Source organism: Mobula hypostoma, chromosome 5 (assembly GCF_963921235.1).
Source record: "Mobula hypostoma chromosome 5, sMobHyp1.1, whole genome shotgun sequence".
Classification (NCBI taxonomy): Eukaryota; Metazoa; Chordata; class Chondrichthyes; order Myliobatiformes; family Myliobatidae; genus Mobula; species Mobula hypostoma.
This window is the reverse complement of record NC_086101.1, coordinates 13,052,383-13,074,759: the sequence shown is the minus strand read 5'-3', so window position 1 is coordinate 13,074,759 and position 22,377 is coordinate 13,052,383. Positions and strand designations below refer to the sequence as shown.

The 22,377-nt window shown below is 45.3% G+C and overlaps 1 protein-coding gene across 1 annotated transcript; it reads right to left on the bottom strand.

The window, feature by feature from the left end:
• Positions 1 to 5,389: 5,389 nt before the first annotated feature.
• On the bottom strand, positions 5,390 to 18,962 carry LOC134346609 (nuclear factor 7, ovary-like). The gene is made up of 6 exons (XM_063048048.1): positions 18,423 to 18,962; positions 18,248 to 18,343; positions 14,851 to 15,084; positions 13,830 to 13,852; positions 13,626 to 13,744; positions 5,390 to 6,022 (listed from the first exon to the last, which is right to left on the bottom strand). The coding sequence occupies exons 1-6, from the start codon at positions 18,945 to 18,947 to the stop codon at positions 5,490 to 5,492; spliced, it is 1,530 nt and encodes a 509-aa protein (XP_062904118.1). The 5' UTR covers positions 18,948 to 18,962; the 3' UTR covers positions 5,390 to 5,489.
• Between the last annotated feature and the right edge of the window lie 3,415 nt (positions 18,963 to 22,377).

Sequence of the window (22,377 nt, the reverse complement as noted above, 5' to 3'; positions counted from 1 at the left end):
ACCGGCTTTTCCAAGGACAAGTCCCGGCTCTATGTTGATGTTCAGTTCCCAGTCTGTCTCTCAGCTCCAGTCTCCGAGTTATCAGCCTCCGCATTTCAAGACGAAGATCCCGCAGCCAAGCTTCAACAACACTAGACTCGAGGATCTCAAGCCAAGCTCCAAGAACACAAGCCTCGAGGATACCAAGCCAAGCTCCAAGAATCCAAGCCTCGAGGATCCCAAGCCAAGCTCCAAGAACACTAGCCTGAAGTGTTCAGCCTGCAGCCAAGCTCAAGACCCAAGGCCCCAGCCTGCAGTCAAGCTCAAGACCCAAGACCCCAGCCTGTAGCCAAGCTCAAGACCCAAGACCACAGCATCAAGCCTCAAGAGCAAAGACCCCAGCCTGTCTCCAAGCACAGGCCTCTGGACCCCAGCCACGTCCTGTCCTGAAGCCATGTTGTGTCGTTACCTAAATTCTGGGGTCCGAGCCTGAGCCAAGACCCAGGTGCTGTGTTCTTGTCCAGTCTCTGGCTCTGAATCCCAAGCCCAGGCTCCAGGTTCATGGTTCCAAGTCCTGGTCCCGCTCTCCAAGCACAGACTCCTAGTTCTTAGTTCCTTGTCCGGGTTCCCTGTCTAGTCCATGTCCTGGCCCTAGTCTGCTTTTTGTCCCTGCTCCTTGTCTGTATCCTGTCACGTCCCTACTCTAGTCAAGTCCTGTTCCTTGTACTTCAGTTCCTGCGTCTTGCATTTGGGTCCGTTCCCAGCACCCCATTGTGACAGAATTTTCCTAGCAATTGAGAAATGAGTGTGCTTGGCTGTTCCCTTACCTCAGGTTTTACCAGATTGTGCTGAGAGAAAGTGAATATACATTAATAATAGTATTATTTACAGAGCACTTTTCATACAAATGATGCAACTCAAAGTGCTTCAAAATGGAATAAAGTGCAAATATGAAACACGACAGTTAAAGGCCACTTTAAATAACTGGAGTATTGCGGAAGTATATAGAACAGCAACATTTAAAAGGCAATTCGACAGGCAAGAAACTGAGGGTATACAATGTGTGTAGGCATTGGGATTAGTTTTCTCTCATGGTCAGCACAGACACAGTGGGACCAGGTTCCTGAGGGAACTGATAAAATACAGTGTGAAGGATCTGGTTACAAAGAGTAAACAAGGGTGGATGGTTCTCTCTGTGAGAAACCCCCTGGTCACAGCTCTCTGACCTAACCAGAGAGACAGAGAAGTACATTGAAGAGGGAAATTCAAGGGCACAACACGTGATCACTCTTGCATTGAGGTAAAGGCAGTTTTAAAGGGTTCTACATGTATATTAAATGAAAAAGTAACTCCTGAGAGAATTATTCTCTTTAAGTAACAACTTGCTTATCTACTGAAGGAACCACTGCAGCAGGGAATGTTTTAAAATGAATATTTCTCATCTGTCAGGGAAACCAAGGAATTAAAGAAAATAAGTTCGGGAAATGATGTCTTGGAACATATCACATGAAAAACAGGAGGTGCTGTTGAAACACTGGCTGATGTCAATGCTATTGGGGTGTCCAGGCTCCGTCTTACAATACTTCAATGTGGTGGTTTGATAACAACAGTGAAGCTCGCGAGTCCGGCAGGGGGCAGACCTGAGTCCGCAGTCACAGACCGGACAGAAAGGGTCAGCGGCACACGAGGGTCCAGTGTGTATCTTTCTGTCAATACTATACTGGACACACACTGCTACAAGCTTAATTTCATTTTATTTAGAGATACAGTACGGAACAGGCCCTTCCAGCCCAACAAGCCAACTGCTGAGCAACACCCATATTTAACACTAATCTAATCACTAGACAATTTTCAATGCCCAACTTACCAACTGCTACATCTTTGGACCATGTGAGGAAACTGACCACTGTGACTATAGCCCACCATACCCCTCTTATCCATGTACCAATCTAAACTTCTCTTAAACATTGAAATCAGGCTCACGTGTATCAAGTGCTGGCAGCTCATTTCACACTCTCTTAGCGAAGAAATTTCCCTCACGTTCCCCTTAAACCTTTCACCTTTCACCCTTAACCCAGGATCTCTGTTTGTAGTCCAACCCACTTCAGTTGAAAGCGTCTGCTTGCATTAACCCAATCGATTTGTGCTGTCATCCATCTGTTTCGAAGGACATTGGGTGATGATCATAACCATAACAAGCCTGGGCAGAATGTATGGAGATCCTGAGATGCCCAGTCGTTAAGATTCCCCTCTCCTCCTCACTAGTGTGGTCCAAAGGAAAGATTATGAAGCAATACTTTTGGTACCAGATTGGCTGCAGCATCTGTTCAATGACATCCAGCCGCCTTCGAGGCTCCACTCCAGATTTGCTGTCTGGGTTTACCCCCGTAGCCTTCGTCTCTTCCACGGCTGCCCACAAGGCAGTGGGACTATTTACCCATAGGTGTGGCTCTGGTTCACGAGCACCATGGTTTTCCACACACCAGTGGCTCTGCGTGCTACTCCCCCCACCATCCTTTATGGATCAGCCTGAATACGAATGGACTTCAGTTTCTTTGTGTCGCCAGCGAGGAGGCACTACATGATGCCTGCTGTTGGAGAGGCGATGTACTGTTAGGAAAAGACTTTCACATTCTGCTCTCCTCTTCAAAAAACTGCAGGCCAGTGGTGGAAGCTAAAAGTGAGAGCGACAATCACTCATAATTTTGCATACTTCTATCAAATCTCCTCTCAATTTTCTGCATTCTAAGGTGTACATTCCTAACCTATTCAATCTTTCCTTATAATTCGGGCCTTCCACATCCTTGCAAATTTTCGTTGTACTCTTTCAACGTTGCTTTCATCTTTCCTGTAAGTAGGTGACCAACATTGCACCCAATACTCCAAATTAGACATCACAAATATCTAATACAAATTCAAGATATCATCCAATCTCCTGTACTGAGGGACAATGTGCCAAAAGCTTTCTTTACGAACCGTCTGACACTACTTTGAAAGAATCATGGACCTGTATTTCCAGGTTAATTTGTTCTACCACACTCCTCAGTGCCCTACCGTTCACTGCATAAGGCCGACCCCGGTTGATCTTACTGAAATGCAAAACCTCTCAATTGTCTGCATTAAATTCCATCTGCCATTTTCCAGATCATTTGTCCAGCTACTGCAGATCCCTCTTCAAGCCATGTTAGCCTTACTCGCTGTCCACCTCACCACCAATCTTGGTGTCATTCAGTTGACCATATTATCATCCGTATCATTGATGTAGACAAACATCAAGGGACCAGGCACCAATTGTTGTGACACACCACAGGTCTCCAGTCAGAGAGATAACCATCTACTACCACTCTCTGGTTTCTCCCACAAAGCCAGTGTCTAATCTTGAATGCTGAGTGACTGAACATCCTTGACCAACCATTCATTCAGAACCTTGTCAAATGCCTTGCTAAAGTTTATGTAGTCAATATCCACTATCTGACTTTCATCTACTTTCCTGGTAACTTCCTTCAAAAACTCTATAAGATTGGTTAGACATGATCTACCTTGCACAACGTAATGTTAACTATCCTTAATCCGTCCATGTCTGTCCAACTTCATATAACCATTCCCTTAGAAGACATTCCAATGACTTTCCCACATCTGACGTTAGATTCTCAATAATTTCGATCTATAATTTCCTAGTTTATATATCGATAATTTCCTGGTTTATGCTTAGAGTGTTTTTTAAACAGTGGAACAACGTCGGCTATCCTCTCATTGTCTGGTACCCAGTCAATATGTGGATAGCTAAAATCACCCACTCTAACAATCTTACGTTTGTTGCAGCATTCTGTGATTTCTATACAATTTTCTTTTCTCTAAATACCTAGAACTATTGGAGTTCAGTAATATAATCCCATAATGTGGTCAGAGCTTTCTTATTTCACATCAGCTCTCAAACACGCCCCTCCCAATGCGCCACTATATCGCTTCCAAGTTTTGATACATATCCTGAGCTCACCTGCCTTTCCAACAGTAATTCTTGCATTGATATATACACAGCTCAGGATACCAGGAAAACCATGCTCAACCTTTTGACTCCTGACTTTTTGATCTTAGCAACATCTGTTTCCACAAGCTCTCCACTCACTATTCCGGTACTCTGGTTTCCATCCTCCTGCAACTCTCGTTTAAGAATTAACAAACTTTCCCACAAGCATATGTGGCTAAACACATTGATGAAGGTCAAGCTGTAGATGTAGTATATATGGATTTCAGCAAGGCACTTGATAAGTTACCCCATGCAAGACTTATTGAGAAAGTAGGGAGGCATGAGATCCAGGGGGACATTGCTCTATGGATCCAAAACTGGCTTGCCTACAGAAGGCAAGGAGCGGTTATAGACGGGTCATATTCTGCATGATGGTCGGTTACCAGTTGTGCGTCTCAGGGATCTGTTCTGCGACCCCTTCTCCTATAAATGACTCGGATGAGGAAGTGGAGGGATGAGTTGGTAAATTTGCTGATGAAAAAAAATTTGGGGTGTTGTGGATAGTGTAGAGGGTTGTTAGAGGGTACAGCGGGACATCGATAGGATGCAAAACTGAGCTGAGAAGTGGCAGATGGAGTTCAATCCAGATAAGTGTGAAGTGGTTCATTTTGGAAGGTCACGTATAATGGCAGAATATAGTATCAATAGTAAGACTCTTGGCAGTGTGGAGGATCAGAGGGATCCTGGGGTCCGAGTCCATAGGACACTCAAAGCTGTTGCACAGGTTGACTGTGTGGTAAAGAAGGCATACGGTGCTTTGGCCTTCATCAACCGTGGGATTAGGTTTAAGAGCCGAGAGGTAACGTTACAGATATATCGGACCCTGGCACCTACATGGACAACGACCTTTGGCTGTTCTCCCTCTACTTGAGAATACTGACGACTCGATCCAAGAGATCCCGTACCCTGGTGCCCTGGAGGCAACATGGCATCCGAATGTCTAGTTTTCTCCCACAGAACCCCCTTTCTGTTCCAATAACCAAAGGATCAGCGATCACCACTGCACACCTCTTTTCTCAGCATCCCTTCCAAGTCAAAGAGGCAAACTCAGTGCCAGTAACCCCATCGCTGTGACTTTCCTCTGGTAAGTCATCCTCACCTCCCCCCACAGCAGTATCTAAAGTGATATGCCTATTGTGGAGATGTTACCTGACACGTAGGGAGATTCCGGCGCTTTGTGTGTTACCAGAACTACATGCCCGTCTTACCAAACTTGACCTCCCTTTACAGTCAGTATCACTACCACTTCTCCCAGTTAACCCACGTCCAGTGCCGGTGGACTTTTGACCCACCCTACCTTTGGAGCTCAGGACCCGCCGCCAGTGGCTGCTGCTGAATCCGCAGGGCTTCTGTTCCGTTGACGGATGCCGTTAACGTATTAAAATTAATGGATCGATAATTCTCAAATTGGTTTTATTTCACTCAATGGACGTTTACATTTACACTGACTTAATCTTGACGCCTGTCGTGAAAGCCGACCCGTTTACAGACACAGAGCGGAACCGGAGCAGATACTTAGCCACTGGTTTCTATATCCCGTCGCGAAGAAAGGATAAAGTTTCTCCGCAAATTTATTCCCAGTGAAGGTGTGGAGATGGGACTTGGTCTCCGCGTTGTAAAATGCAACTATCCCGGACTCGCAATTGAGATAAACTCCCACCATCCTGGGGATGGGACCGTCAAGGAGACGGGATTCAGGGGAGTTGGGAACATAGATCACGTCATCATGCCGCGTGATGATCCAGAATCCGTTATCCGGACTTAGGCCAATATCTCCCTTCCTGTCCACAGACGCTGCGGCGACTCCCAGACTCCAGTACCGATTCCCCGCCACCGCTACCTCCCAGTAATGTCTCCCCGATGTGAATCCCTCGGATCCCAACACACAAGCCAAGTATGTGAACCTCTTCCCTGTATCAGGGAGATTCATCCAGGTCTCGGTCCGACTCACACTCTTCCGATCCTCAGACACCTCGAGCCACGAATTCGCCGTTTCCAAATCCAGGGTGACAGAGTCTGGGGGGAGAAGCAGAGAATTAGAGAGTCCCCGGGGATCGGGGGAGACATGGGCAGCACAGCGCCCCGACGGGGCGAGACGCCGCTGGGTCTCAGGCACTGTCGGGAGGCCGACAAAAACTTTTCCCGGGTTTTACCAAACTTCAGCGGATGGACAAATAAAACATTCCCGTGGATTTTCCTCTGGGATGGACATCGGAGTTTTCCCGATCAGAACACACAAAATTCTGGAGGAAATCAGAGGTTTAAACAGCATATGTGGAGAGAGACGGACTGTGGAATTTTCAGGTCGAGACTTCCTCAGAAAGGGAAGGAAAGACGGAAGGTAGCCAGTGGAAATGTTTATAAGAGAAGGGTGTTTTTAACTGTCCTTTCATTACCCGATACACCCAGATAGGCTGGGACACAGCAGAACTGTAGAACTATTCCCGCACTCTCCAGAACATACAAATTGTTGCGCACTTCCATCAACGTTTCTATTCCAAACTCTGTAGTTCCAAAGCAGCACTTGAGCAGATCAGAACTCTTTTTCATTTAACTTGTCCGACCCATTGAAAACTAATGACAACAGCCATAAATTCTGCTGTATAGAAAGATAGTCCAACTGTTAGCCTTTTCCCCACCCCAACATTAAACCAGGTGATAAATATCCCAGAGCCCATCCTGTTACTAACTATGAGTTGAAAATCATTTTTGGATTTAGGCAAAAAGGAAAAATACTGCTGCCATAAATGACCAGACACCCTCACACCACCCACAGGACCCTGTCTATCCCACAGTAACAACAAATCTGTTCCCACATCTGGAAATTCCCTAGGTGGCTGTCCTGGGCAGGCGACTGTTCGGCTAAACCGCAAATCAACAAGACCATTCTCCGCCCAAAACATTTAGCAAATCTATTAGCATATTTCCAGCAATTCATTTAAACCGAATACATTAAATGGGACGTCCGCAACCTTATTACGAAACTCCTGTATGCAAGGTTGAATTTTTCACTCTGCTGGTCAAGAGGCATCTCTCCTAGTTCAAACCCAAATGCATCTTCTGGTCTGATCTGGCATGTTCCACTACAATTTCTATATGTCCTGACCTGTAGGACATCCAACGAAAATAAAACTGAACGAGCTGCCTCCCTACAAATTATACAACCATTGCCCAGCTAAGAGTATATTAAAGCATGATAAATTATCAATAGAACATCCCTGGAGGCTCCACTGTCATACCCAGACATACACCGCAAAAGGAAAATGAGCTGCTTGCATTCATAGAAACATAGAAACTTAGAAAATAGGTGCAGGAGTAGGCCATTCGGCCTATCGAGCCTGCACCGCCATTCAGTACGATCATGGCTGATCTTCCAACTCAGAACCCTGCACCAGCCTTCCCTCCATACCCCCGATCCCTTTAGCCACAAGAGCAATATCAAACTCCCTCTTAAATATAGCCAATGAACTGGCCTCAACTGTTTCCTGTGGCAGAGAATTCCACAGATTCACCACTCTCTGTGTGAAGAAGTTTTTCCTAATCTCGGTCCTAAAAGGCTTCCCCTCTATCCTCAAACTGTGCCCCCTCGTTCTGGACTTCCCCAACATTTGAAACAATCTTCCTGCATCTAGCCTGTCCAATCACTTTAGGATTTTATACGTTTCAATGAGATCCCCCCTCAATCTTCTAAATTCCAGCAAGTATAAGCCTAGTCGATCCAGTCTTTCTTCATATGAAAGTCCTGCCATCTCAAGAATCAATCTGGTGAACCTTCTTTGTACTCCCTCTATGGCAAGAATGTCTTTTCTCAGATTAGGGGACCAAAACTGCACACAATACTCCAGGTGTGGTCTCACCAAGGCCTTGTACAACTGCAGTAGTACCTCCCTGCTCCTGTACTCGAATCCTCTTGCTATGAATGCCATCATATCATTCACCTTTTTCAGTACCTGCTGTACCTGCATGCCCACTTTCAATGACTGGTGTATAATAACACTCAGGTCTCGCTGCACCTCCCCTTTTCCCAATCGGCCACCATTCAGATAATAATCTGTTTTCCTGTTTTTGCCACCAAAGTGGATAACTTCACATTTATCTACATTAAATTGCATCTGCCATGAATTTGCCCACTCACCTAACCTACCCAAGTCACCCTGCATCCTCTTAGCATCCTCCTCACAGCTAACACTGCCGCCCAGCTTCGTGTCATCCGCAAACTTGGAGATGCTGCATTTAATTCCCTCATCCAAGTCATTAATATATATTGTAATCAACTGGGGTCCCAGCACTGAGCCTTGCGGTACCCCACTAGTCACTGCCTGCCATTCTGAAAAGCTCCCGTTTATTCCCACTCTTTGCTTCCTGTCTGCTAACCAATTTTCGATCCACATCAATACCTTACCCCCAATACTGTGTGCTTTAAGTTTGCACACTAATCTCCTGTGTGGGACCTTGTCAAAAGCCTTTTGAAAATCCAAATATACTACATCCACTGGTTCTGCCCTATCCACTCTACTAGTTACATCCTCAGAAATTTCTATGAGATTCGTCAGACATGATTTTCCTTTCACAAATCCATGCTGACTTTGTCCGATCATTTCACCGCTTTCCAAATGTGCTGTTGTCACATCTTAGATAACTGACTGTAGCATTTTCCCCACCACCGATGTTAGGCTAACCGGTCTATAATTCCCCGGTTTCTCTCTCCCTCCTTTTTTAAAAAGCGGGGTTACATTAGCCACCTTCCGATCCTCAGGAACTAGTCCAGAATCTAAAGAGTTTGAAAAATTATCACTAATGCATCCACTATTTCTTGGGCTACTTCCTTAAGCACTCTGGCCCTGCAGACCATCTGGCCCTGGGGATTTATCTGCCTTTAATCCCTTCAATTTACCTAACACCACTTCCCTACTAACATGTATTTCCCTCAGTTCCTCCATCTCACTAGACCCTCTGTCCCCTACTATTTCCGGAAGATTATTTATGTCCTCCTTAGTGAAGATAGAACCAAAGTAATTATGCAATTGGTCTGCCATGTCCTTGCTCCCCATGATCAATTCACCTGTTTCTGTCTGTAGGGGACCTACATTTGTCTTAACCAATCTTTTTCTTTTTCTTTTCACATATCATCCTTCCAAATCTTTATACGTGGTCTCCAAGTCAGTCTCGCATCCAACAATAACCCAAATATTTAAACACGGGAACCCTAGACAGTGAATGTCCATACACAGTGATGTGAATATTATCCAACCCATGGTTCTGAATGAAACCAGATATTCTGACTTACAAAATGAAAATTTATAACCCCAGTTGAAAAACCATTACTGATGACGCTGTTTGCACAGACTGAGCACAGAACCTCATTAAAATCCTGGGCCTGAATCTTTATAGGGGCTGCGCCAGCCATCCATATTCCGGCGAGTCAGAGCTTTTAAGCCTTGGAAGCTCACGCGGTCTGGTGTGTAACTTAATGTGTTTCTTCAAATGAGGGACCACAATTTCTTCCTGAGTTTCCCGCAATGTTCTGGGATACACTTGATCAGGACCTGGGGATGTATCTACATTTATGCATTTTAGAACCTGCAGCACATTTGCTTCGGTAATGTGGCAGAAAATGAGGCCGATCGTCTTCTGTACACAGGGGAATTGAGACCTCTGTGGAATCGGCACAGAAGAGGAGTTGAGGCCTGGGACAGAGAAATAATGACAGGGAAGATTTAGAAGGTTACGGGCCAAACATAGATTAATGGACCAAGGGGTGATCTGACAGAAATATATATGGTTATGAGAGGCATAGATTTAGCAGATGGTTGAAATCTTCATCCCACAGGAGTGGAATCAAATTTAAGAGATCACATGTCTGAGGTGGGAGGAAGGAGTTTAAAGGTGAATTTTTCTGAAACGTGAGTGGTTGATGTTGGAATTTGCCGGCAGAGGAGCTGCTGGAATCAGATACAATCACTGTGTTTAAGAGACACTCAGACAGACACTTCAATAAGGAAGGCACAGAAGGAGACTGACAATGCTGGCCACTGGGAAGAGTGTAGATGTGTAAATAGGGCAGCACAAAGGTGAAGGGCCGAAGGGCCCATTTCTCTGCTGTATCATGATAAATCTGCGACTTACATGAACTGAATGACTGAAACCCCACAGCCTTATGGTGCAGAGAATTCCGAATACACACAATCCTCTGAGGGTTCACCCCATCATGACACAGTGACCCCTGACCCTCAACTCCTCACACAGGAGAAACATTCTCCCTGCATCCTGCCTGTTGACCATGGGAAAAATTTTGTGTTTCCTTAAGATCTCCTCTCATTCTTCTAAACTTTGACAGAGAACAGAGAACAGTACAGCAATGGAGCAGGTCCTTCATTCAATATGACAGTGACTCATCGATTCAATCATCAATTCTTCTTCTGTACCTGTTCCCCAAAACCTCCGTCTCCTGATCTTTCAAAAGTTTCTTTAACTCCTCCTTAACAATATCCAATAACCAGGCCTCTCACAATCTGCTGGAGGATCACAGCAGGTCAAGCAGCATCTGTGGGAGAAAAGTGACGGTCAAAATTTTAGGTCGAACCCCTACAGCAGGACTGAGAGTAGAAAGGGGAGATTGCTGGTATAGAGAGGAGAAGGGGAGTGGCTTGACAGGAGTCTGGGGTGACTGTGGACTGGGGGGGAATGGCGAGCAGCTTCCTCCAAGTAGGGTAGGGGAGGTGGTGATGACTGGGGTTGGGAGACAGTGGTGGGTGTAGACACAGAATTAAAATCAGAGGGATATGGAGAAAAGGAAAAGTGTGAAGGAATCCTATCAGTAATGGAGGTGATAATGGGACCCATTAGGAGAGAGATAAATGACAGATGGAATTAGAAGCAGATGGGCAGGGCTGAGAAGTGTGTGGGTGAACTGGTAATACAGATGAAACAAAAGGTTGTTGTCCCCCTTGCCACAAACGAACCTCCACCACCCCATCACCCACATTCCACTCTCAGTCCTGATCCAGGGTTCAGCCCATTCAGGATCAGTGTTGCCGTTGATATCTGGAGTTACAGGAGGTGGGAGGGGCATTTCATGTACTTCCCATGGAGACAGGTATGGGTGATGGGGAATTAAGCCAAATGAGTCATTATGTCTTGGAACGTATCCATATTATAGAAGAGGAATGTAGATTGGATTCACAAATGGCTTGGCCACAGAAGACAGGAGGCTGTGGTGGAGGTGTGTTGTTCGGCCTGGAGGTCTGTGACCAGAGATTTTTCACAGAGTTCAGTGCTGGTAACTCTGTTGTTGAGTGACATATTCTTCTTCACACAGAGAGTGGTGAATCTGTGGAATTCTCTGCCACAGGAAACAGTTGATGCCAGTTCATTGGCTATATTTAAGAGGGAGTTAGATATGGCCCTTGTGGCTAAAGGGATCAGGGGGTATGGAGAGAAGGCAGGTACAGGGTCCTGAGTTGGATGATCAACCATGATCGTACTGAAAGGCGGTGCACGCTCGAAGGGCTGAATGGCCTACTCCTGCACCTATTTTCTATGTTTCTATGTTTCTATACATGGCCTGCACACTTCAATTGGCACAAATTTGGTGGAGTTGATAATCCCACTGACTCTCATAACTACCTCAAGTATACCTCTTCCCACCCCGCCACATGCAAAAATGCCATTCCCTATTCCCAGTTCCTCCGTCTCCGCCGTATCTGCTCACAGGATATGGCTCTCCATTCCAATACATCTCAAATATCCTCTTTCTTTAAGGATCGTGATTTCTTTTCTGCCGTCATCAATTATGCCCTCACCCGCATCTCCTCCATTTCCCGCACTTCGGTCCTCACCCTAGCCTCCCGCCACCACAACAGGGACAAAGTTCCCCTTGTCCTCACCTACCACCCCACCAGCCTCCGGATGCAGCACATTATCCTCCGCAACTTCCGTCATTTTCAACAGGACCCCACCACTAAGCACATGTTTCCCTCTCCACCCCTCTCCGCTTTCCGCAGGGATCGGTCCCCCTACGACTCCCTGGTCTACACGTCCCTTCCCACGGATCTCCCACCTGGCACTTATCCCTGTAAGCGTAAGTGCTACACCTGTCCTTACACCTCCTCTCTTGCCACCATTCAGGGCTCCAAACAAACCTTCCAGGTGAGGCAACACTTCACTTGTGAGTCTGTTGGGGTCATCTATTGCATCCGGTGCTCCCAATGGGGCCTCATCTACATCGGTGAAACCCGACGCAGATTGGGGGACCACTTCGTCGAGCACCTCCGCTCCGTCCGCCATAACGGACAGGTTGTCCCTGTTGCCACCCACTTCAACTCTGCTTCACATTCCCATTCGGATATGTCCAAACATGGCCTCCTCTACTGCCATGATGAGGCTAAACTCAGGTTGGAGGAGCAACACCTCATACACCATCTGGGTAATCTCCAGCCCCTTGGTATGAACATTGAATTCTTCAACTTCTGGTAATTCCTTCCCCTATCTCATTTTCCTTCTGCCCCGTCTCCCAACTCTATCACCTCTCTCATGGTTCCGCCTCCTTCTACTACCCATTGTGTTTTCCCCTATTCCTTCTTCACCTTTCCTGCCTATCCCCTCCCTGCTTCCCCTCCCCCACCCCTTTATCTTTCCCCTGACTGTTTTTTCACCTGGAACCTACCAGCCTTCTCCTTCCCACCCTCCCCCCACCTTCTTTATAGGGCCTCTGCCCCTTCCCTCTTCAGTGCTGACAAAGGGTTCAGGCCCGAAACGTTGACTGATCGTTTCCACGGATGCTGCCCGACCTGCTGAGTTCCTCCAGCGTGTTGTAAGTGAGGTGCTGTTGAAATATCGATCGAGGTCAATGTTGGTTGCTGTGTCCGGGCTCAGTCTTTCAATGCTTCAATGTGACGGTTTGATAGCAACACTGAGGCTCGCGAGTCCAGCAGGGGGCAAACCTGCGTCTGCAGTCACGGACTGGTCAGACAGGGCAAGTAGCTGATCAGGGATTCGTGTGTATCTTTCTGACAGTACTGGAGACAACATTGATATAAACTTTATTTTATTTAGAGATAAAGTACGGAACAGGTCCTTCCAGCCCAATGAGCTAGATTTTTCACCAACACCCCTATTTAACACTAGTACAAACTGTATAATCACAGGACAATTTTCAATGCCCTTACCAACTACTACATTTTAGGTTGTGGGAGGAAACCGGTGCACCCGGAGGAAACTTATGCGGTCAAGGGGAGAACATACAAATCCTTACAGAGGGCGCCAGAAGTAAATTCCAAAGTCTGACTCCCCAAGCTGGAATAGCTTTGCACTAACCGCTACGCCACCATGCCCGCCCTTTATTCACTATAATGTCATAAAGAACTTATGTGGTAGGATTCACATTCGTGTTTTGTCGGGTTTGTACAGTGACCAGGATACAGTGGGTAATCTAAAAGTTCCGTGTATTGGTTGTATTGTGTCCCTTTGTCGATTGTGACAGTCACGTTTCACAGCAGGTAGGATTGATGTCCGAATAAAAATAGTTCCCATTCAACAGATTATTACAGCCAATCTTTTCTTCTAATTCTTATTAATTGTGCCTCATAAACAAGGACAAATGAATCAGTCTAAGTTTTACCTTGATTAATGGTATCAAGTATTTCTCTCAACACTGAGTTCAACAAATAGATCTGATCGAACTTTTCAACCGGAAGGAAACCTTCTGTCACTGACAATTTCCGCTTATCTTCACTACTCCTATAAAAATAAAACTGTTCGTTATAATCTGCAGTTTTGATTATTTTTAAATCTGTACAGGGTTTCAGAAAAGACCAGGTCTTACCTCCTCTTCTGAGAAGCTTCCTCCTGAAATAAATAAAATGCAGATCTGAATGGACTTGGACAAGGTGTTGAAAATTCCCACTCTGACAGTCACACACATTCATGAACAATACAGAACCATGGGTAAATTACAAGGAATGTTTATGAAAATTATGCCATAACTGAGAGGATGGAACGTACACGAAAGACTGAACAGTGTATGTATTTTTATGTGGATACCTTGTCTGAGAGGGCCAGATGGAGGAATATAAAAACCCGAAAGGAATTGATGGGATAGGAGTAGAGAAAATATTTTTGTTGTATGGAGCCCAAATGTAAAAGATAAAAAATCAGCTGTGCGTTACTAAATCCCACAAGAAATTTGGTGAAGAGAATGCAGAACTACCTGCCACAGGAATGGTTAAATTGGACCAGTTAAGATTGGATGTAATGAGGAAGTTCGATAAACACATGAGGGACCACGGAGTTGAGGGCACTGTTGCTGGGTCTGGAGAGCAGGTGGGCGAAGGCTCGAGCAATATGCAAATTGATAGGAGCAGATGGACCGGAATGGCCTGCCAATGATGGAGAATGGGATAGAATCCCGTGTAATCCCATAACCTGAAAACATAGGGCAATAGTGTAAGTCTCTAATTTAATGGAAAGCAGATGACAAATCTGATCTGTGGGTCACATTCTGGAATTCATGCTTTGCTCTCATTGGTTGACAGAGAGATTCTCACACCTACGTGATTGGATCTAAATGTTAATATGAGTTTCATGGATATTTGACATAGGAATTCAGAAAACAATCACCAGTTCAGTGTTATGTTCAGAGTAACCCATTCAGAAGAAGTTTGCAGACCGTCCTGTGATGTACGGATATTGCGGAAGTCCAGTTTAGGGACACAACAGTCCTGAACTCTGAAATATATGCTTATATTAAGTCAGTTTACAAGCGTTTGTAAATGTTAGAGTTACTTCAAACATTGATCCCAATTTTGTCCTCGTTTTAAAAGACAAATTGAAATTTAATCTCTTACCTTGAGAAATATCACACTCTCTTTTTGATCCATCTGTTCCTGTAACCTTGAGATCTCCTCCTGGATAGAATTTAAATTCTTTTGAATCTCTCGAAGATTTTTCACCATTGGATTTAAAATTTTCTTCTCTTCTTCCCTGAGATCTCTCAGGATGTACTGCTCTTTCTCGATGAGAATCTGATGCAGTTCTGCAAATTGCGATGTGACGTGGGACTGAAGGATTTGTGCCTGTGCCTGTTAAATGAAAGGTGAAGACTAATTTACTACATTGCTTTGTTGTATTTCTTTCTGACATGGAAGCTGTCTGTTCGGCCATTCAATTATATATTGGTTCTCCCTCACATCCCCATTAAATACGATCTGATTCACATAGCCCATCTCAAGTTCAAAGTCAAAATAAATTTATTATCAAAGTACATATATGACACCCTACACAACCCTGAGATTCATTTTCTTTCAAGTAATTACAATAAATACAAGATAAACAATTTGATTAATGGAAGACTGCACCCAACAGGATGGACAACACCAATGAGCATAAAAGCAACAAACGGTGCAAATACAAAAAGTAAGAGAAAAAATAATAATAATAGTAATAACAATAATGATGATGATGATGATGATAATAATAATAATAAATACGCAATAATTGAACAAGAGATTTAGAATACTTGAAAGTGAGTCCACTTCAGTGGGAATAGTTCAGTGATGGTGCCAGTAACGTTCAGTGAAGTTATCCCCTCCGGTTCAACAGCCTGATGGATGAGGGGTAATAGTTGATTCTGAACCTGGTGGTGTGGGTTCTGAAGATCCTGTAGCAATGCTCCTAGTAGATGTGCTCAGTGGTGAATGGGGCTTTACCCGTGACATACTGGTCCGTATCCATTACTTTGTTGTACGTTTTCCATACAAGGGCATTGGTATTTATATAACAGACTGCCGTATAATCTCCACCGCACATGTACAGAAAAATGTCACCGTTCTAGTAGTCCTGCCGAATCTTTGCAAACTTCGAAGGAAATAGAGAGGCTGCTGTTACTCCTTTGTAATGGCTAGACCAAGAACAGATCCTCTGAAATAATAACCCCTCAAAATTTACTGCCACTGACCCTCTCCTCCTCTGATATGCTGATGAGTACTGGCTCATGGGCCTCCGGTTTCCTCCTCCTGTATTCAATAATCTTCTCCTTACCCTTCCTGACATTGAGTGAAAAGTTGTTGTTATGACATCACTCAGCTATATTTTTAATCTCCCTCCTATATCTTCATTTGTTACCATCCTTGATTTGGCCAATGACGGTGACGTTATCGGCACACTTGCCCATGGCATTGGAGTTGTGCTTAGCCTCACAGTTATATGTATTATGTGAGTAGAGCAAGGGCTCCAAGCACAGAACTTTGTGGTGCTCCTGTGCTGAAGGAAAGTTTTGAGACGTTTTTGCCAATCCGAACTGACTGGAGTCTGAAATTAAGGATCTCGTTGCACAAGGAAGTACAGTATTTAGGCCGAGGAACTGAAACTTACTGATTAGTTTTGAGGGAGCGATAGTGTTGAATGCTGAGCTGTAGTCAATGAAGAGCATCTGTATGTATTTTCATTGTCCATATATTCTGGATTTGAGTGAAGAGCCTATGAAATGACATCTACAGTTGACCTGTTGTGACAGTAGGCAAAATGAAGAAAAATGATGTTGCTTATCAGGCAAGAGTTGATGTATTTCATCATTGATCCCTCAGAGAATATCATAGCCGCAGATTTAAGTGGCTCTGAACAATAATTATTGCAGCAGGTTCCTTGTTCTTCTTAAGTACTAGTCAAGCCTGCTTGAAGCAAGTGGGTACATCAGATTACCGAACTGAGAGGTTAGGATTGCCGGAGAGCACTCCAGCCAGTTGATTAGCACAGGTCTTTCGCACTCGGTTAAGTACATGGTCTGGGCCAGATGTTTTCTGTGGAATCATCCTCATGAGGGATGCAGTCATGTCAGCCTCAGTGACTGAAATTACAGGTTCACTGTGGGCAGCGGGAGTTGGTGAAGGTGGCTACATATTTTGATGGTCAACGTGAACATCAAAAGCATTCAGCTCATCTGCGAAAGAAGCTTTGTTGTCACTTTGTAGGAGATGATAGAATTCAAGCCCTGCCACGGCTGTCGAACATCAACTTTGGTGATTGTGCATGAACCTCTTGTACTTAATGTGGCTACCAGACCTGAATGCCACTGATCTGGGTCATCTAGGACTTCTGGATACGGAAAATCTTGAATGATTTTGTGTGGACAACTAATCTATGTTTGTTTTCGTAAAGTCCGTGATAGCCATGGAGTATTCATTCAGATCGGCCCAGTCTACCGATTGAAGCAATCTCGTAACCACTCCTCAGCCTCTCACGACCAGTTCTGTGTTGTCCTTATCTCTGCTCTTTAGCCTCTGCTTGGATGCAGATAAGTAGAGGACAATTAAGTGATCATATTTCCAGAAATGTGATCTAAGCATAGCTTTCATAGACGTAGTGTAAGAGTGGTGAAGAGTGTTGGGACCGCTGGGGCTGCAGGTGATAATTCTTCAGGCAAGCTTGACTGAAGTCCATGACAATTGTGTCAGGCAAACTAGACCGCTGCGCTGGCCTACACAAAAAGTTTATCATGAAACAGAGATATCCAACTTTTGCTTTGGTCAGGAATCCGGACTATCTGGTGAACTGAGAAGCCTTCAGGTCTTAACGACATACCAGCATCTCTAGAATAATCAGTGTCTCCGTGAAACACAGAACACAGCAATTCGTCATTTCATTCCGTTGCAACAATTTGCCTTTAGGCCCTCAAGCTTATTCATCAGCGACTAACTAGAAGTTTGTTAACAAGAAGTTGGGTACAGGGAGTTTCATTCCTCTGCGTTTCAGTTTGGCTTTGAGTGCTTCCCCCACACCCCGCCCCACCTCTCACGGCGATGAACTTCGTCCGCTTAAACATGCTGAAGCTGTAAGTTTGAGAGTGAAGTCCACCGAGTCCGTCAGAAGATTGTGAAATCGCTAATTTATTACGTCAGTTCAAAAGTGCGTTGCTTATAGGCAAATTACAGGCTGCATTTTGCAGTGAGAGTAATTCAGAACAAATGCATTTCATAATTTTGTCAGCATCCGTTATAACGATGCCGATGTTCATCTCTGTTGTAGTCAACAGAGCTAATTACAGAAAACGATAAAACATTCAACCAACATGTCCTTAGGCTGTCGCTGAAACTACCGTGGTCACAGGGAGAACAGGCAAACGCCACGGAAACAGCATCAGAGGTCAGGATCAAACCCAGGTCACTGGAGCTGCCATACACTGCTACTATACACTAAAAGGATCAAACCCACAGAACAATATTAGAAATTCTGCTCAGAAAGCCTCACCCGAACTCCGGAAATCTTCTTTTTCTGTTGCTGTTCCATTTCCTCAAACACTGCTTTATTTTTTGCGAGAGTGTTCATGGAAGATTTAACCCGAACCTGGGAATTAAAGGGTGAATGGATTAGACAAAGACATGGTACAACAGAAACAGACGATTATAAATCGGGTTATTTTTACCTTGTAAATTTCAGTGGCTTCTTTAACCGGCATGAAGTTGTGGGACTTGTGTTCCCGCGCAGTCGCACAGACCAGGCAGATCAGTGTCTTGTCCGTCTCACAAAATAGTTTCAGCTCTTCGTCATGTTCCTCGCAGTAAAGTTTACTTTCCTTCTCTTTCGGATTCAGGTTTAGTTTCCGAGCTTTCTCAGACAGATTTCCTAAAGCCCGATTGACCTTGAGGATGCGGTCTGCAAACTCCTCTCTACATTCCGGGCAGGAGTTTCTCCCCTGCCTTCCCCAGCATTGTGTGACACAAGAGCGACAGAAGTTGTGTCCACACTCCAGCATTACAGGTTCGATGAAGAAATCCAGGCAGATCGGACAAATTACCTCCTCTGTTAAACTCTCAACCTGTCCTTTCGAAGCCATGTCAACTCCAGATATTTCCTGATTCAGGATCCTTTCGCTTTCGGCAAGCTGCTGAACCCCTGCAGCACCGCACCTCTCCTCTAGACGCGCGCAGTCTCCGGGAATGAACGTCATGTCGCTGCCAGTATTTAAAGTAATCACGGCCATTTGCACATCAGAGTGGGATCAGAAACACATCAAGCTGGTCGGAACATAAATGAAGCTGGAGAGAATAGCTTGATTCAGTGTAAAACAGGACTGAAGGGGAAAATTCCTGAAAAGCGCGACAGACAGTCAATGCTTCAGATGGAGGAACTCGACCCGAAACGACAGCTGTCCATTTCCCTCCAACGAACCTGCCTGACTGGCAGAGTCCCTGCGGTTGTTTGTTTATTTTTTTGCTCGACGACTAAGAAGAGTCAGACTAGGGTGTAAAACAGTCGTTCAGTGTAAAATTATAGCAACTATTAAATAAATTAACGCCATGAAACTGGGTGTGTGGAGAGAATACTGTGTGCGCGGAGACAGAAGCCGATGGTGGAGACGGAGATGAGGCTGCCGGAAAAAGCAGAAGACTGGACACTAAACATTCCAGCGTGGAAAACATTCAGTTTCGTTGAAGTCCTGATTTTTACTGCTCTTCACGTGAAGCTTCCTGTCTTCAGCCACGTACGGCCCTGCTCCAATAGACGGTAGAATCTCTTCCAGTCTGTGCCTACACGTGTAAATCGGCTGTCCTGTGAACCCCTTCATCTCCAGAGAGCAGGCCTCTCCACTTACCACACAGTCCCACACTGATCATTAGGGGGCTTCTACAGCAGCGGCTCCATGCACACGGAGTGGAGTTGTGTGTAGTTGGCCCAGACACCCACATGTTTTTTTAATTAACAAAAGAATCTTTATTCGTAATAAAATTATTTACAAGGATAAAGCGTTCCATGCCTTTCCATGCTTTACATTCCCATTCTGTTCTAGAACTACTGTCATTGATGTGGCACTCTGCGGGTTTTTATTACATACAACAAGAATTTAGGGGCTTCCATCCCCACCCAACACCACCCTCCCACCCTCCAGCAGGAGAAGAACCCGACAGCGTGACCTTCACAAACTAAGGCTTTGCTGCACCAGCTTCACTTCGTCCCTCAGCATGTACTCCTGCATCCTGGAATGTGCCATTTGACAGAATGCTTCCATGGAAATCTCAATGTTTTGGGATACCATCACGTTTCAGAATCACCAAAGAGCGTCTTTCGACGAGTTAATGAACAGTGCTTGATATTTATCTTCGTGTGCATTTCCGGGAACAGTCCGCAGATCAGAGAGTCCTCTGTCACACATCTGTTCTGGATGAAATGCGACACCGTCTCTTTCATCTTCCTCCAGGCCCTTTTATCAAACCCACAGTCCACAAGGGTTAGTATCTCCTCCCCACCACAGTCATAAGGCGGGCAGCGTTTTCTGGGGATAATGTTCTCAGGGATGTCTTGGTGCCTGTTAGTTAGCCCTGTTGGAGAGGCCTGGCGATGAGGCGTTCCACCAGATGGTTTGTACAGTCTGCACGGGAAACCATCCCTCTGGGTACTTTGAGTCCTTCTCCTGTAGTGGCTGCAGGATGTTCAGTGCTGACAACTGTCTCAAAGGCGTTGGACTGGAAGAACAGTGTCGCACCGTCCAACTGACAGGAATGTGGTGCGGCAATGCGACCAGACCATGCTTCACAAAACCGGGGACAGCTAGAACCTCGGCACGTAGTGGTACTTGCTGCCCACGTATTTAGATTCCACGCATAGCTTGATGCAGCCAGACACAAAGGTGATCATCATGATGAGGGCGACATCGGGTACGGGTTTGCATCTGTTGTGTAGGGACTTGTGCTCTGTGACCCGTCTGACCCGCTCCATCTTGGATCTCCAGATGAACCTGAAGAGCGGGGCGTGTGCCACGCCTGTGCCAAGTACAGCAGTCCCGAGAGTACCTCACACCTGATAACCAGTTATTCCCAGTTATCGACAAAGAGCGTCCTCCCCACGGTCTCAATATATGTTTTACCTTCCCAATCCGCTTCGGCCAATTCTTGGTGTAGCCCTCGGCCCCTCCAAACCAGATCCCCAGGATCTTCACGTATTCAGACCTGATGGTGAAATGGACAGTGGACTGCTCGATTGCGGAGGAGCATAAGTATTTAATCCTAGCCCTGATGCCAACACAAGCTAGTCGCAGAATCTGATTGGTCTGTGAACTGACCTCGCATCTGAGCAGATCGTGGTGACGTCGATCACGCACAGGGAGGTCTTCAGTTGCGTCCATCCACTACCCAGCAGCATCACCCCACTTACGTTCTTTTCCTTCCTGATGGCTTTAGCAAAGGGTTTTATACAGCACACGAACAAGACAGGGGAGAATGGTAACCCTGCCTGACTCCAGACTTGATGGGGATGCTGTCTGTCAGTGGCTGGTCTAGACTCTCCCGCTTGCTGTTGTCTATCACCTGCATAATAGATAACATGAAGGTCCGTACCGCTGTGCAGTCGGAGGATCTTCTGTCATACAGACTGCTTCAGAAGGACCTATAGAACCTCAGTATGTCGGTTGTGAGGATGCTACTGAGTATTTCCTCTTCCATAATGCTGTGGATCACATGGCTCCAGCTGTGAACCTTTTGGAAGAAGAAATGGAGCGGACCACAGATCAGAAAATGATTTTGGAGGATTCGGCGACGAACTGCTGGCGTACCGACTTTTCACCTGTCATAGTCTTCCCTTTTATCCACCCTACAGATAGCAGAATTTGCTACAAACCTGTAGGGAACTTATGCTGTTGCCTCTGACCTTGTTTTGGTTTCTGAAACCGTTTGCGGATTAAGAACCTCTTCATGTTCTCTTTGGTCAATTCCCACTAGTGAGGGCTTTCAAGGATCTCCCCTCTTATGTATTCCCACTCTTGATCCTTAATGATCTTCCACTAAATATTATTCAGTACATAAAGAACACCCCAGACAGCAGTGGTGAGTTTCCCAAACAAGTGATGTTATTCCAGTCCTGTTACAGTCAGCACAGGGAAACACTTCCAACGTGAACTCAGAGATACTCCACTGAGCCAGAAGAAAAACTACCAGCACTTTAATGTGTTCCTGCTACAATGGTCACATGCGGATTTCACAATAGTTCACCAGAAAACTACTTTTCATTGCAGCATTTATCCTTTGTTTATTTCCCCCATACACTCTGTAATTTGCTGCTTAATTTCTGATCTTGTGTTTCTGCCGTGACTTTGCTTATCTGATAATAAACTCTTCTGCCTACAAACTGTTGGCCATCCTCCACCTGTTTACATCTGCTCAGTTGAGATATGCCTTTCTGTCTGAACACTCCCACGGTCTCAGCATAGCACTGCCTCTTCTGACATCACTTTTCATCTACCATTATAATAATATCCCAGTGTGTATGGCACCTAGATAGAATCTTATGATTCGCTGTTCACATATCTCTACTTGGCACTGTGTGGTGTGAATATCTCTTGCCGTCAGTCAGCCCAGACCTGGATAATGTCTGGGTCTTGCTGCATT

Coding starts and splice junctions, on each gene's coding strand:
- LOC134346609 (XM_063048048.1), bottom strand. CDS start 18,947: ATGACGTTCATTCCCGGAGACTGCGCGCGTCTAGAGGAGAGGTGCGGT. Junction 18,344..18,422: donor AAGCCACTGAAATTTACAAG/GTAAAAATAACC, acceptor TTTAATTCCCAG/GTTCGGGTTAAATCTTCCAT. Junction 6,023..13,625: donor ACTTGATACCATTAATCAAG/GTAAAACTTAGA, acceptor TTCTCCCCCCAG/ACTCTGTCACCCTGGATTTG.